Source organism: Bombyx mori, chromosome 15 (assembly GCF_030269925.1).
Source record: "Bombyx mori chromosome 15, ASM3026992v2".
Classification (NCBI taxonomy): domain Eukaryota; kingdom Metazoa; phylum Arthropoda; class Insecta; order Lepidoptera; family Bombycidae; genus Bombyx; species Bombyx mori.
In genome coordinates this window covers 4,173,640-4,189,756 of record NC_085121.1, presented here as the reverse complement: position 1 = coordinate 4,189,756, position 16,117 = coordinate 4,173,640, and the positions used below count along the sequence as shown (strand labels likewise).

Sequence of the window (16,117 nt, the reverse complement as noted above, 5' to 3'; positions counted from 1 at the left end):
TAGTTAAATGCTGTTGAAAAATTGTTGATTAAATAAATAAAAATAGTGTTCGAAAGGTCGACAAAGAGCACAATAATAAACGCAAGATTAAGCCGCCATAGTGGTTTTAATTATGAAATTACATTCCAAGTCGGTGGTAAAGTTATGACGAATTAAAAGCTTTTATACAATCATAATCAAAATAAAAACGTTAAGTTTGCTAACTTAAACAAAATAATAAGTCACTATAATAATTTGCTTTTGGTAAAATATATTGTAATACAACACGGGTTGGTTTCCTGTCCGACTTCTGACGCGAAACAATATTGAGCAATATTGAGACCTCAACGTGATGGTATGGGATGGGATGAACCGCCAAGACAAAATAAAATTAGATTTCTTTTTGGCAACTACGTCACTTACGACTAAAAACCTTTTTGTTTGGCGTATTTACACCTCAAGCAAGACATACATAAATTAAAGACATTATTTTATTCAATGTAAAACGAATGGTTCAATTCGAAATTATTCAGCGCGAAGCATTGATCTTAGTAATTAAACAGGCTGACAGTAATAAAGGCAGTTCATTAGACTTCGGAGAAACCGTAATGATGCTGAGATACGCAGAGCTCAACTGTAACCAGTTTTACACCTATTATTATCTCACTGCAAAGGAAAGCCACTAACAATGTTAAATTTTAACGCTGTTGAAGACAAAATATCAAACGCCCACGATTGTTAGTGACACTGCCTTGCTGTTGAGAACTATTTTCAAGCTTCGTTCGTAGAAGGACATAGAGTCTTAGAGCTAATTTTTTTATTGCTTAGATGGGTAGACGAGCTCACAGTCCACCTGGTGTTGAGTGGTTACCGGAGACCATAGACGTCTACAACGTAAATGCGCCACCCACCTTGAGATATGAGTTCTAAAGTCTCAGTATAGTTACAGCGGCTGCCCCGCCCTTCAAACCGAAACGCATTACTGCTTCACGGCAGAAATAGGTAGGGTAGTGGTACCTACCCGTGCGGACTCACAAGAGGTCCAACCACCAGTAAATACATATATACAAATGTATTCAAGTCGCCATTACCTATTTCTTAAATAGTATTTAGTGCTTACATTATTTAAGGCATGTATGAGTGTGGGCTTTGAATGACGATCTTAGTATAAATAAATAATCACAATTAATGCATGCCCATAAGTTTAATTGAACAACTTGACCTAACATTGTTTTGTTGTTACAATAATTCATGTTCTAAAATATATATTTGATAGGCCTTATTTTAAAATTAAATTTATCCAATCGCAACTCATAAGTTCCAAGGTTAGTATAAATCAAATCATTTTCATTTTATCATAATAATTTATCTATAAAAAAAATAAACAATAACTTAAGTATAAGAAATGATAGTGCGTGAATCAAATTCTAAAGTGTGAGACAAAAGTAACAATGTGATCTTTTAACATCAGGCGAACTGTAAGCTCGAAAGCTTCTTATTAAGTTATTGCAGATATATAAATATGTTAAGGACGTAATACCTTAATTTTTATCTGGAACTAACTAAATCATAAACATTTCAACTCTAGATCTTTGTACATATATCCCATTCGTAACATTATATATGAGTATAATAAGAGCATAATTATAGAAACTCGAATATCAGGACGTTCAAAGGCTTTGATTAATGTTATCTCTGTGGAAGCCGCAACATCGCTCTCTCAGGAATGTACGTGCTTTAATGATACGTTTTCACGTTACACCACGTCACGAATTTATCTTTTTTTTTATTGGAACGAAGTTCCTTATGGGACGATGCGGAGGGGTACCCTAACCGGGAAAAAACGTCCGTAACGTAAGATTTTTTGTTACTAATGAAACCCAGCTAAGTTTCTTTCAATATAAAAACACGCATTTGTTGAAACTACTCGTAGAGGTCGTGTCGTATGCACGTGGATGGGAACTTTTCGAAACTTTAAATTACAATTAAATATTCTGATCATACATGAAGGCTTCTGGCAGATTTATGTACTTCGTAACTGGAAGCCCGAAAGTATTAGTAAGATAAGTAACTTTAATAACAAGTTTAATAACGAGTAATGCTACTCCACGATTGTTGTAGTCTTGCTATTTAGAAGAAAATCTTAGTGGAAGTTTTTTTGGTGATAAAGAGCCTGGGAATGACACGCGAAAACCGTGGTAGATTCTGCGAAGCACTGCTCTTGCTAGGGCTAGTGTTAGCAAATTATCTCAGATTGAGCCCGTAAGCTCACTTACCGGGCTTAGCTAGAATAACTTCTTAGGCTACCAGCGATTAAGAAGAGAAAAAAAACACCTGAGAAATTAACGATCTCAAACTTATTATGGCGAAATTAAAGTGAACAGAGTTTTGACATAGTTGAGATATTTTTGTATAAAAAAAAAGTTGTGACTTAGTTATGAAAGAAACGTCAAACTAATGAAATGAAGCTACATTTTTCCTGTCATTTATCGATTACATAGTCTATCTGCTGGTAAGTATTATAGCTATCGGAGTCAATAGACTTCTTCTTAGTCGAATACTTCATTGCTGAAGGTCGTGTCCTTGAAAGCCCTTCGTGGCTCTTTGTACCCTCAGCTTTCATTTGCTTCGGTTTTCGGCTTCTCTCAGGACGATCGCAACAGAAAGTCCAGTGAGGGCAGTTATCTGATCCGACTAACGGCGGCCGGCGGGTCTTTTCCCTACTACCTTGCCCACCACAATCAATCTTTCAAGTCAATAGACAACATTCTACAAATGAGTTTTTAATAATATGTATAATTACTAAGGCATCAGAAAATATTTAAGTATTCCTTGTTTTTGAGATCTGTTTACAATGCATTTATAGTCAATGCGAATTAAAATATATATGCTAATGGAAACGCTCTAGCATTAGCTAATCTGTCCGTATGTAACATGAGCTTAGACTGTAACATGTAGAAGTTCTCACAAGTTATTTATGTTGCGTTTTATGTGCCTAGAAAATTGGACAAACGCATATTATTTTATATTAATCTTAAAAAAAAGGAAAACAAACATTCGCTATGAAAACACAAAAAAAAGAAAAAGAATTGTCAATGAAACTTTTTTGGTAAAATTTTATTGATCAACTGATTCTCGTGCGTTTCTTAAACTATTTCAGAGCGGGAGATTTATATTAATATATTTTATTAAAATTGAAATTGTTTAGTACGCTTTCACCTCTTAACTTTTGAACGGGTCAGGTTGAAATTATATATTTATGTTGTCAAGGGCACAATAAAGGACACATTATACCTTTTTTCAGCAAAAAGTATAATACTTATGCCGAAGAGTAGTTTTTTTTATTAACGCGTGTAAAGCCGCTTGTTAAATATAACATAAATATAATTTATTAAGAAACATGACGTAAATACAACACTCGAACCAATTCCGAGATACGAAAGGCCATTTAATTGTCCATTTTGAAAACACGAGATGGCAAACAAAACAAAAGAACTATAGTAATCAAATTGAGCTCGATAAATTCCTTAGTCATTGCAGAACAAGCATATCCTTTTAGGTTCCTACAGCGTCCAGGCCTTAACTAGAACCCACGTACGTATAAATGTCCAGTACTCGTTTTGTCCGATCCTATATAAGCTAGGCTTTGCTTTTAGCCCTGACATTGTCCAGATAGCCGTTCACCAAACCCTCGACAATGATTAAAGTTCTCAGTTTTGTCTTATTGATGATTTTCGGAAGTTGTTCATCACAAGCTGATGGAAGACAAAAAAGACTTTTGTGTGAGTACAAAATTATTTACTTGCATTTATTTGATAATCTTAAACGTAAGCCGATTGTGTTATTTCGTGCTCATATTTTAATTTGCCATTAATTAATATGCCCATAGTTCTTTTCTTCTGATGATACTCAGTCGTATGACTTACATAAGTAATTAGCAATGGCAAAAACTGATTTTTAACTATAATTATAATAAGTAACTAATTATAAAGTAAGAAATAATTAATTTTATATTCTCACACCGCATTTTACTATTCTTTTCCTTGTGGATGTCTGGATGAAATCGCTATCAGCAAAAAGGTTAATGTATTTTTTTGCTCTTATTCTTGTTTTAATAAAATTTTAACAATATAATAATATTTTTTTTTAATAATACTTATTTTAACCTTGCGCAAAAACGATAAATCTATTAAAAAGATTTTTATTACACACACATACACAGATTAAAGGGTTAAAAGATGATTATGCTATTTTAGGTAATCGAAGGTTTTAACTTTAAACTTAACTTTAAGTTTAACTTTACGACTCAATGACTTATGGAATTCAGTGATGAGCACGAGATTTCGACCTCATATTTCAAAATGTTGCGGCGGTATTCACGTCTTGGTCTCCCTGGGCTTTGTTGATAGCTTTGGGTAATGAAAAAGACGCCCAAACTTGTCTCAATCGATCTCAGAGAACCAAAAAAAATGTAAGCAGCTGTTTTAATCTCTTGCAATGTCTTGAGTTTTGTGAGTTCGCATGTGGGTACCACCACCCGGGCTATTTCTGCTGCAAAGCAATAATGCATTCTGATTTGAAGGGAGTAATAGCCGTTATACGAGTACTATACAGTTGAGATTTAAAGCAGATGTTTTGGGTGGTGGTTTTAATCTAGTGATGTCTATGGACTACTTACTGTAATAATTGAAGATCAAATGGTCCGTAACCAATATTTTTAGGAAAACATTTCTTTTTGTATTGAACTATCTTTTGAGCTTAATATACTGCTTAAAAAAAATATTAACTACATTGCACAAAACGCATAGTATCAACATTAGTTAAATTGATTCTCACGGAAAAACGTTTAAATGATTTGTCATTAAATTATTTAATATGATTGCATAGTTTTATGTGGCAACCTCGTTAGGTTTAATGATCTTGCATACGAATAGTAGGTATTCATAAAAATTCAAGCTTTTTTACTAAATTTTTTTTTTTTATCAAAACGATAATATTTGTCAGCACGCAGTCTAAAGGAGTAGGTAATTGCATAATTACTAACTGTAAGGCATGTTATCAGCATGTACGGATAACTATTACTATCCTGCCTATTTCCACCGTGACGTAGTCAGGTGTTTATAGAGTGGCACTATGTAATAAAATTGACATTTAGACCTCATGTCTCAAGGTAGCTGGCGGTATTTAGGCTATGACGCTTGTGTGCCTTGATGAAGCGATGTTTGGCTCGTATTCCTGATGCAATAAAAAACCTGCTTTCTAAATATCCTCAAGATTGTGGACCAAACTTCTCTTGTAGCTATAGAACTATAGGAATCTAAAGTCGTCGTGGCCTAAAGGATAAGACGTCCGGTGCATTCGTATCTAGCGATGCACCGGTGTTCGAATCCCGCAGGCGGGTACCAATTTTTCTAATGAAATACGTACTTAACAAACGTTCACGATTGACTTCTACGGGGAAGGAATAACATCGTGTAATAAAAATCAAACCCGCAAAATTATAATTTGCGTAATTACTGTTGGTAGGACATCTTGTGGGTTCGCACGGCTAGGTACCACCGCCCCGCCTATTTCTGCCGTGAAGCAGTAATGCGTTTCGGTTTGAAGGGTGGGGCAGCCGTTGTAACTATATTGAGACCTTAGAACTTATATCTCAAGGTGTGTGGCGCATTTACGTTGTGGGTGGGCTGTGAGCTCGTCCACACATCTAAGCAATAAAAAAAAAGGACAATCAGTGAAATAAAATTTAAAAAGTACCTTCCGTTAGGTCTGACGGACCATCAACTGTCGACTTTTTTAGCAACGATTCATAATTACCGTATATAATTATTGTATACAAAAGATGCACATACAGGACTCTGACCTCCAGCGTACCCACACACGTACATATCTTAGATACATCCTTAGCGTAGGTAGTCCTCGTTAAATTTATTTTTAGATAGGCGCCTACTAGCTGTTTCAGCATATTATACCTATGAGACTATTTAATTGGCACTAAAAACTGCGTTTTAGTAGTTGTTGAGTAAACAGCCACATGTTTCACTGGTATTATTATTATTGTGGTGTGGTGATATCGTAAAAGCACCCGGTCACCGTCCTCGCCGAACCCGACCCATCGCTTGCGACGAAGGGCTCGATGAGTAAATTAACCGATAGACACAGTCAACTGTGTTTCTCGTCGGATCTTCTCAGTGGATCGCGTTTCCGCTCCGGTAGTAGATTCTACGAAACACTGCTCTTGCTAGGGCCAGTGTTAGCAACACTCCTGGTTTGAGCCCCTTGAACTCACCTACTCGCCCGGTCACGCTGACATAGCCTCTCAAGGTTACCAGTTTCTGATAAAGGTAGGAAAAAATAGTAAAAACATGTGAATTCTAAATTGAATGCAAGTGAAAACGCATATCACAATATAGACATAACTAAATCCATTACTAATTTTTGTTCATTTGACAAACCGTTTGTGGATTTCTTGTGTTTTACAGTTTACGATGAAGATGGCAATTTGGTGAAGACGTATACTAATCCATATCTACGTGACTTGGCTCTTCACGCTGACAAGCTGCCTCTCTATGGAAACTTCCTCAATCCTTTCTTCGCATTTATTCGGGTAAACATTTTTTCAACAAATTTTTGATTATTATTATAATATAGATAGGAATACGAACTAGCGGCCTATCTGTTAGCTACGTGAATTTATAAAAATCGCACTGTATATCCCATACTTAACTTAAATCATATGAACTCGAGTCTCACTGAAACGACTTACTAGTCATTCCAGATCCAATTCTTTAGTACTTTTTTTATTATTCTGATGTGGAAGCTTAGTAACATTGTGAAATGTAATTGAGAAAAAATATTTGAATCGTATATAAGTCGATTAGGTCAGCAGGGTCAAATACGATCTGAAAACAATGATTTATCCATTCAGACAAATCGATATCTCGACGATGCATATAAAGGAACTATTTGAATTCGAATGATATATCATAAGGATCATATATCATTAATTCAACTTGTGAAAAATAACTCTTAATTGTATTTTAATATGACTCAAGATATTCTAGCTGAAACATAATCGTATTTAATCGTATTTAACTACTTTAAAAGGATTTATGAATGACGTAACGTATTGCAACAATGCAATTAAGCTTCAAGTTTTTTGTTATTATTCATTAATCTCAATCATAAGATACGAGTATCTCACAAGCCAATCTAGTGTTAAGCGGCTACGGAAATCCATACACGATACAACTTTCAGATGTTATTTAGTAAGAAATCTCGAATGTATTGTATGACGGATATTCCATTCTTCAAACTGGAAAGCATCGCTTTTGCAAAATAAAAGGTTAGGATAAAAAAAAATGATTGTGTCTATCAGAGCATCCCAAATACGACTGGTCCAAGTACTTTATCAATGCATTCGTAATATTTTTAGCTTTACTCTATGAACTAAAATTTAATCACTGTAATTCTGATAGGTTATTTCAAGAAAGCTGAATATATAATATTAGTAACTAGATTTCTAATTTCAGCATTCTCAAATACTTTACATAATTATGTTTATTGGTTAGGCAAATATTACATTTTTAAAATTTATATTGCGCAGACCTCGCATAGCAGCTCGCTGCCTGCCTTTGCAATTCCTGTCTCCAACGAAATCATTCAGAAGATTGAGTATGACCCACTATATCAGCAAGAGCTTATAATTAATCCTAAAAAAGATCCAGCGATCGTCAGCAATCCAGTTTGCGAAGGAAAAAGGGCCCAAGTCCAATCGCCTTTGACATGCAATAGCTTCCTTAATTGCTGGGACGGCTGGTCTTTCGAGCAGGATTGCCCAAAGGGATTGATGTTCTCTGGAGACGGCTACTGCGATTACGCTGAAAACGTTGACTGCAATATTCGGACTCCAAGTAAGTTAAATGGTTTGTTGGTATGAGATTAGACGTAATTACTCAATTAATATCAGCTTCAGCTATCCAGGGTTTCAATATTTTAATTTACTAATTGGATAGGGCTCGTCTATCATATTATAGCCAATCTTGTTTTAAGCGATTTCTAGAGCCTATAGAAATCTTAAATGCCGTCACCTATTTTAAGACTTTATATAAGAAATATTAGATATGCTACGTAAAGTCTGTACCGCCCTTCAGACCGGAACTCGGTTCACAGTAGCGATCAGGGACAGGATAGTGGTAACTACTTAAAATTTATCCAGAAATTTGCTACTGCGAATTATTTTACAATAACCCAACGGCTCGATAATTGGATAACTATGACGAAGACAGAAATCGCTACTTGTGTACTCAATGAATTTTGATTTGTTGGGTTTTTCTATACGATTAATGATTTATTTGGCCAATGATCGCTTATTTTAATTTTTTACTTTGATAAAGTCATCTTATGGTTGAAGGAAGATCTAATGATGAATTACGTGAGCTAAGCAACATGTTGTGACTTTCATATTACTCATTGTTCTTGAAAAAATTTACCTAATATTTTTGGAAAATATCATTTAATTTGAGCTAACAATAATAAGATGATAAATAAATATTATTATTATAATCAATAACAAATAATTCACAATACTTTCGCCTACTTAAGCTTCCGTGATAGGCACCACCATCCTACTTATTTCTAATGCGAAGCAGCCATGGTTTCCCGTTTTGAAGTCTATACGCTTCGCTAACAACATAGTACTAGTTGGCTCGCAAACACATTCACAGATTCAATAAAGAAAAATCAAATGCCAAACTCTTAATTTAAATTTTAATTAAAATCAATAAATAAATTCTCATGCACCGGAAATTTTAACGCTCATAAAACCATCCTGTGCAACTCGAATATATAAAACACATAACATGTTGTGTAATGCCACTATTAGGACGGATGTCGTCAGTCTTATATAGAAATGTCAAGTTATGTAAAGTCAGTCGGTGATCCAAAACTCCATTGCACAAGAGTTGACACGTTGTTTGACCCCCGCTGTTTGTTTATTACGTTAACTAGTGGTCCCGCAGTAGTCGAAATTCGACTATAATTAATTGAAATTATAAGTTTCAACATTATTATGGTCCTATTGTTACAGATTTCGCCAAGACTACACTATAGGCTCGTAATATTAAAGATAAACAATACTAACCTATTTTCAATTTGACTACAGACTTTAAGCAATAACAAAAGTTTGACAATACTTCAGTGCAATAAACAAAGAGTATATGTGTGTGTGTCAAATACATGGTGTTGTGTGTAATGTTTTCTTTATTGATTTAATGTATCCTTTATGCATAATTTAAAAAAAAAAACCATTCGGCACTCCTTCGTTATATTCTCTATAAGTGTGGGAAATTTCATCCTCCTTCGTCCGCGCGATTTTCGTAAAAAGGGATACAAAGTTTTTGCTTCACGTATTATAATTTCGTTAATTCCGTACAGACTATTCCATTGGCACCAAAATATATACTACTTCCCGTATACAATCAAGAGTGCAAATGCGATTTAGATATTTAAAAATATAATCATCGATCAGGAACTTCTTTTTTAATAAACAAAATTTTTACTCTTTAAACATTCAGTACATTACTTATATACGTGGCACTTCTCTTTACAAATTGTAAAAGTACATATACTGATATTAACATAATATAAGATAATAATATCCCAGTTCTGTACCCTCGGTGGGTGCTGTGTCTATGTTTAAATTACTGTAATAAAAATAAAAATAATATCTAGATATTTTTTAAACAACCAATAAATTTGGACGAGACAATAGTGTTATTAGCAGCAATTGTTTTTATAAAGTGCCCATATGAAAAATAAATGATATTCAAGATTAACGCAAATATAAGTGTCACAGATATCAATCACCCTTTCAAAAATAATTCTAATGTAGTAGGCCTTTATTGTTTTATATGCCTTTACTGTTTACCTGTATGTTGATAGTTCTTTGAACAAATAAATTCTAGATCGAAACGAAAGATCGATTTTTAAAATTCAATAATAATAACATTAATTAAACAAGCTTTCATTTATTTTATGGATGTACCGCTAATCATGATTAAAGAGTTACCCAGTCAGGATCCAACTCCCATTGTAGCATAGCCATCATTATCCTCATCCCTTAGCAGATAAAACTTTAAATGAACTGCCTTAATATAATGCACGCAGAAACTTGGTACAAAATTAGTGTGAATTTTTTTTATTGTGCGTTATTTGCTTTGAAGAGTTATTTTATTTAAAGTCACATTTGGATCTAAAAGTGAATTCGCATTAAAACTAAACCAATATAAAACAAAGTGACTAGATAGTAAAATAGAATGGAGCTCCATTCTAGCTTGCTGAATTTGACCGAAATAAACATATAAATATGGTAGTCAACTGGTGGTTGTTGTGAGTCCGCACGGGTAGGTACCACCACCCCGCCTATTTCTGTCGTGGAGCAGTATTGCGTTTCGGTTTGAAGGGTGGGGCAGCCGTTGTAACTATACTGAGACTTTAGAAGTCATATCTCAAGATTGGTTGTGGCATGACGTTGTAGATGTCTATGGGCTTCGGTAACTACTTAACACCAGGTAGGCTGTGAGCTCCTCCATCCATAAACGAAATAAAAAATAAAATAAAAAAAAATTGCTATTAACATAATGGATGTGACACTATGTTTAAGTCTTGATGAAGTCAAGTGATTTTACGGTAAAGAACTGCTAACAATGTAAATAGTGTTTTTTTTCCTGTAGTATTTATCGTTGTCTTTTAAAATTTAAAAAGTCAAATACCCATCGTAACGATATCTCCAGAACTATTCATCCAGTAGATACTCCGATTGCGATTATAACCAGTCATTAAGAAATTTTTTTACGTTAATTCTATACAGAACGGATTTTTCACCTATTGCCGGTAACAGAATAGCTACATATGCGAATAGCAAATTTTGCAAAGGCAACTGTTGCTATAGTAGTACTATATCAAAATTTTAGATAATTTATGAAGCAATGTGCTTAGTGCAAGTTTTTAACGTTTTCGATAGCGTAAAAGTTAACTCAAATTTGTATGGAATTGGAGCGTTTGACTACGTTTGCCGCTAGGGGCGCTGTTCTGACTGCATGCAAATTTGAGTTAACTTTTACGCTATCGTGAAAGTTAAAAAACTGGCACTAAACACACAGAGGGTGTCACAAAAAACTCTTTAATCCGCGAAAATAGATCTTTATCTTTTTCTGAACAACAAACTTAGCGTTACTCAAAACAAAGAGCGCTTTCAGCATTTTATAACGGGTCCTGTTCTTGCATGACTGCTACACCATACGAGTACTAAGCAATTTGTATTATGCATATTTTTAAACGATGGTTGGTAAGAGAGTGTTAACTGTGAATGTGGAAGGATATAGAGGAAGAGGTAGACCTAAGAAGAAATGGATGGATTGTGTGAAAGACGATATGGGTAAGAGGGGAGCGAGCGAAGACATGGCATATGATAGAAGAATATGGAAGGAGAAAACATGTTGCACCGACCCCAGGTGACTGGGAGAAGGGCAGGATAGTGATGATGATTTTTAAACGATATTACCATGTTAACAATGATGTTTGTGGCTCATGTAATCGCTCAGTAACAAGTAAAGCGCGAGTTACGAATACCAACCGAAATATATAAATTTGTTAATTACGCCTAATAAAAAAAATTCCTATTTTGTACTCTGATTTTAATTAATTTTTTCAGTTTCAATAATGATTCTTTAGTCAAAAACATGTGACAATTTATTTTCAGGTAAACCTCAAATACCGCAACTTCCACAACCGGAACCACAGCCCATTAAACCAGCGCAGCCGCAGATCCCACCGATTCCTCAAACAATATCGCCTTCGCCACCTCAACCTCCCTGTATTCAAGCATTACCACCAACGCTATTGCCCCCAGCGCCATTACCCCCTGCAAAACCTGCTCAACCACAAAGTCCGGCTACCGGACCGCCATTGCAAACTGTAGAACCGCTACCACCACAGCAACAACCAGCGCATCAACATCCTCAACCTCCGCAACCACAAGTACCACAGCCACAACCTCCTCAACTTCAACCTCTCCTCGAACCCCAACCAAAGTGCGGCCAAGACTTCGAGACATTCCGAAGTCAGTTTAATTGTAACGTTTTCTTCGTTTGTGTGAATCGGCAGCCAGTGAAGTTCTACTGTCCAGCTGACCTCGCCTACAGCCAGGTTTGTGACATCCGCATTGCGATCATTTTAATTGTGTGTGTTTTTTTTTAAATTAAATTCATCACGACCATTCACTGGCGTTGCTCAATTTTACTGAAGGTTGATGAGATAATGAAACCTATTATTATGTCCTTTAATATTATAACTAGAGAAATATAGTTAAAATTTATTTATTGGCTGATTTAAAATAGTACCGATGTTTTTATTTGTAAAAATATAATTGATCTTATTTTTTTTCTATATTATGTCTGATATTACATGGCTGTGGCTACGCAATTTAAGAAGTGAGGCCGAATTCTCAATCGTATTAGATAACGACTTCAAACCAATATGTATGACAAGTTAGAAGTGAGCAAAGGGCTGATACCTACCCAGGTTCATGTTACTCCCTAATGCTAGTAAAGAAGATTTAATAGAGTTTTTATTTTATTAATCTTATATCCAGAGTTTATTTATTTAGTTTATTTCACTGGTGGTAGGACCTCTTGTGAGTCCGCACGGGTAGGTACCACCACCCTGCCTATTTCTGCCGTGAAGCAGTAATGCGTTTCGGTTTGAAGGGTGGGGCAGCCGTTGTAACTATACTGAGACCTTAGAAGTCATATCTCAAGTTCGGTAGTGGCATTACGTTGTAGGTGTCTATGGGCTCCGGTAACCACTTAACACCAGGTGGGCTGTGAGCTCGTCCATCCATAAAAGCATTAAAAAAAGTATTAAAAAAAGTTCTCTGAGAAACTTTGTTGCAAATATTTTTTCTTTTCGGTTTCTTTATTTGGTTATTGATAGATTTATTCATCAACTGATTGTCGTTCCTATCGTATACGACAAATACTTAACACCAAGTTACCGTGATCTCGTTCAAGTAAAGGCTTCGTCAAACAGAACGCGTACTTAGCGCTGCGTTTTAGCGTCGCGCTCTTTTCGTACTTATAGCGCTGGGGCTCTGTTTGACGGTATATTACCATAGTAGTACAACACATCTCGGCGTCATAACGCGCCGTCAGTTTAGCGTTCTGACGCGCGCTAATTACGCGTTCTGTTTGACGAAGCCTTTATAGCGCAAGAAAGAAAGGGACACTTCCAAAACGAATCATCCATTAATTATACGCTTTTACATGAAAGCCCTGAAGAATTATATATCTTTTATAAAACATTCCACTTCATATGGAAAGTAATCAAATTTAATGACTGCTCAAAAACAAATAAGGACACCCACTATCTGACCTTAATTAATTTAAACGTTATTAAAAAGTGGCAATGTTGTTTTAGATAATGACTTATAGTGCATGCAATATTAAGTCGTCGGCCTAGAGTTCGGGGGGATGGGGTGTTTTTTTATTTTTTATTGCTTGCTCACATCCCGTATGTACAATTTAAGTAAGGTAATATGTACCTGAAACCTGTTGGCAGATGACATCTGTGGTAAAGACTTAAAAATCAAACCGCAAATCAGCTCGACTACCAACCAGGAAGGGACTTCTGTGATCTTGGGTTTTTATAGATATTTTAAAATATTTATCGCAAAAAGCATTCGAAACCCGCTGCAATGTGAAAATTATAGTGGTTTCATCGTAAATTCTACTATATAATATTGGAACAACATTACCATTCCCATGCTTTACTTTAGTAAAATGATCGTAAAATATTATTAAATAAATATGTACATATTATGTATATGCAATTATCTTTTCCTGAGGGTCGTAGAACGGGCATTCAATATACTGTGCTCGATGCTCGCGTAGATGAGTACCCTATATAGTATACAGTATATAGTATATATAATATATACAGTTATATAGTATATATATCTCTCTTTGTCTTAAATTAAACACCTTTTTTTATTTAATAGGTCTTGTCAAATTATTTTATGTCTTTTTTACATCTACCAGTAGCAGAAGAATGATTCAATTTGATTAACATTAAAGTTTAATTTATTTATTTATAAGGTTTGACCTTTTTTTCTTTTCTTTTCTTTCCTATGCTGATAGCCTTGTGAGGCTATTTCAGCTTCTCCTTGAAGTGTAGGTGAGCTCACAGGGCTCAAAACGGGAGACTTACTAACGCTGGCCCCAGCAAGAGCAGTACTTCGCAGAATCTACCACCGGATCGCAATCGCGACCCACTGAGAAGATCCAGCGAGAAACTCAGTGGGCTGTATCTATGGGTTAATTTACTCGTCGAGCCCTTCGTCGCAGGTTCGGTGAGGACGGTGACTGGTGCTTGAGGTACCTAAAAGCACCGTTAATGGATCGGGAGGATCCGTAATGACGTTTTTAGGGCAGGTTTTACCATACTACTTGAACGATATTTTTTCATTGCTGTTTTATATTAATTATGTTTAAAAAAGTACATAAGAAATAAAACATTACTAAAGACAATTAAAATGCGTAAACAATTTATGTCAATCATTTTCAGATACTTGGAGTATGTGATTACCCTGACCGTGTGGAATGCGGCAAAGCTCTTCTGATCACAACAGCATCTACAGCTCCTCCTCAACAAACTACCACTCCACTTATTATGTCATCCTCCCCATTGTACCCTGAACTTCCGAAACAAGAAGATTCACCTATATTTCTGTTTGAAAATTCAAACTACAATAGTCAAAGTAAGTGAATATAGGTTTTCCGTTACCTGACGCTGATCGTCGAGCTAATGGTATTCTTACTGGTGGTAGGACCTTTTCTGAGTCCGCACGAGTAGGTACCACCCCGCCTATTTCTACCGTGAAGCAGTAATGCGTTTCGGTTTGAAGGGTGGGGCCGTAGCCGCTGTAATTATACTGAGACCTTAGAACTATATCTCAAGGTGGGTGGCGCGTTTACGTTGTAGATGTCTATGTTCTCCAGTAACCACTTAACACCAGGTGGACTGTGAGCTCGTTCACTCATATTAGCAATAAATATTTTAAAAAAAATGGTATAGTGTCAGCACACTGAGATTGATGCAAATTCTTTTATGTTTTAGGCTGGAGCACCACTAATATTGCGATGTCCCGTTCAGATGCTATACGCCAGGTACTGTTGAAGACGAGTCGCAAATGACCACCTAACTTAATTAACTCTACGAAGATTCACACTATATTTAATATATACTATTGCAATACTAACAATCAGTTGATCAAATAAAAATATCTTATCTAACTGTTTCGTTTTAATCATTATTTAAGCATAGTTTTACGATGCTCACATTATGAATCCCTGACATGGTTTTTCCTATTTTACTATTTCCTAATAATATTTACTATTTCCTAGTAATACAGGTAGGTAGGCAGCGGCTTGGCTCTGCCCCTGGCATTGCTGAAGTCCATGGGCGACGGTAACCACTCACCATCAGATGGGCCGTATGCCGTCTGCGGACAAGGGCAATAAAAAAAAATAATTACAAAAGACAATTCACTGAATATCGCTGACTTTTTTTTAATCTCGTTTGTAAGTAACCATTTCTGTTCTGAGAATTTTTTTATTGCATATTTGGGTGGACGAGCTCACAGCCTACATGGTGTAAAGTGGTTACTGAAGCCCATAGACATCTACAACGTAAATGCAGCCACCCACCTAGAGATATGAGTTCTAAGGTCTCAGTATAACTACAACGGCTGCCCCACCCAAATGAAATACCTACATCAAAGTATGAAATTAAGTATAAAAATATATGTTGAGAATTCTATAGATTTTGCAGTGAGAAAATCACTTCTAGTAGTAGTAGTAGAAGCAGGAAATTATTTTATGAAACCTGTTTTAGTGTTTGCTGCTTTTCTATTCTTGTTCTGTCGACGCATTCCATTTTGAAGGTTCTTTCATTAAAATAAAAATTTCATCCCTGTGTCTTATTAAGTGGTGTAGCATTTTCATTGTGATTTCACTGGACCCGTCTACCCATTTACAACAAAAAGTGCCAAGTATCTTCATATTATTAGTTATTTATTTAC

General features: G+C 35.5%; 1 protein-coding gene across 1 annotated transcript; it reads left to right on the top strand.

Moving 5' to 3' along the window:
• Positions 1-2,395: 2,395 nt before the first annotated feature.
• Positions 2,396-15,329, top strand: LOC101740462 (uncharacterized). The gene is made up of 7 exons (XM_004928569.4): positions 2,396-2,491; positions 3,636-3,761; positions 6,462-6,586; positions 7,586-7,892; positions 11,741-12,186; positions 14,602-14,794; positions 15,154-15,329. Exons 2-7 carry the CDS (start codon positions 3,677-3,679, stop codon positions 15,228-15,230), a joined length of 1,233 nt encoding a protein of 410 aa, XP_004928626.1. The 5' UTR covers positions 2,396-2,491; positions 3,636-3,676; the 3' UTR covers positions 15,231-15,329.
• The last annotated feature ends 788 nt before the right edge of the window (positions 15,330-16,117 follow it).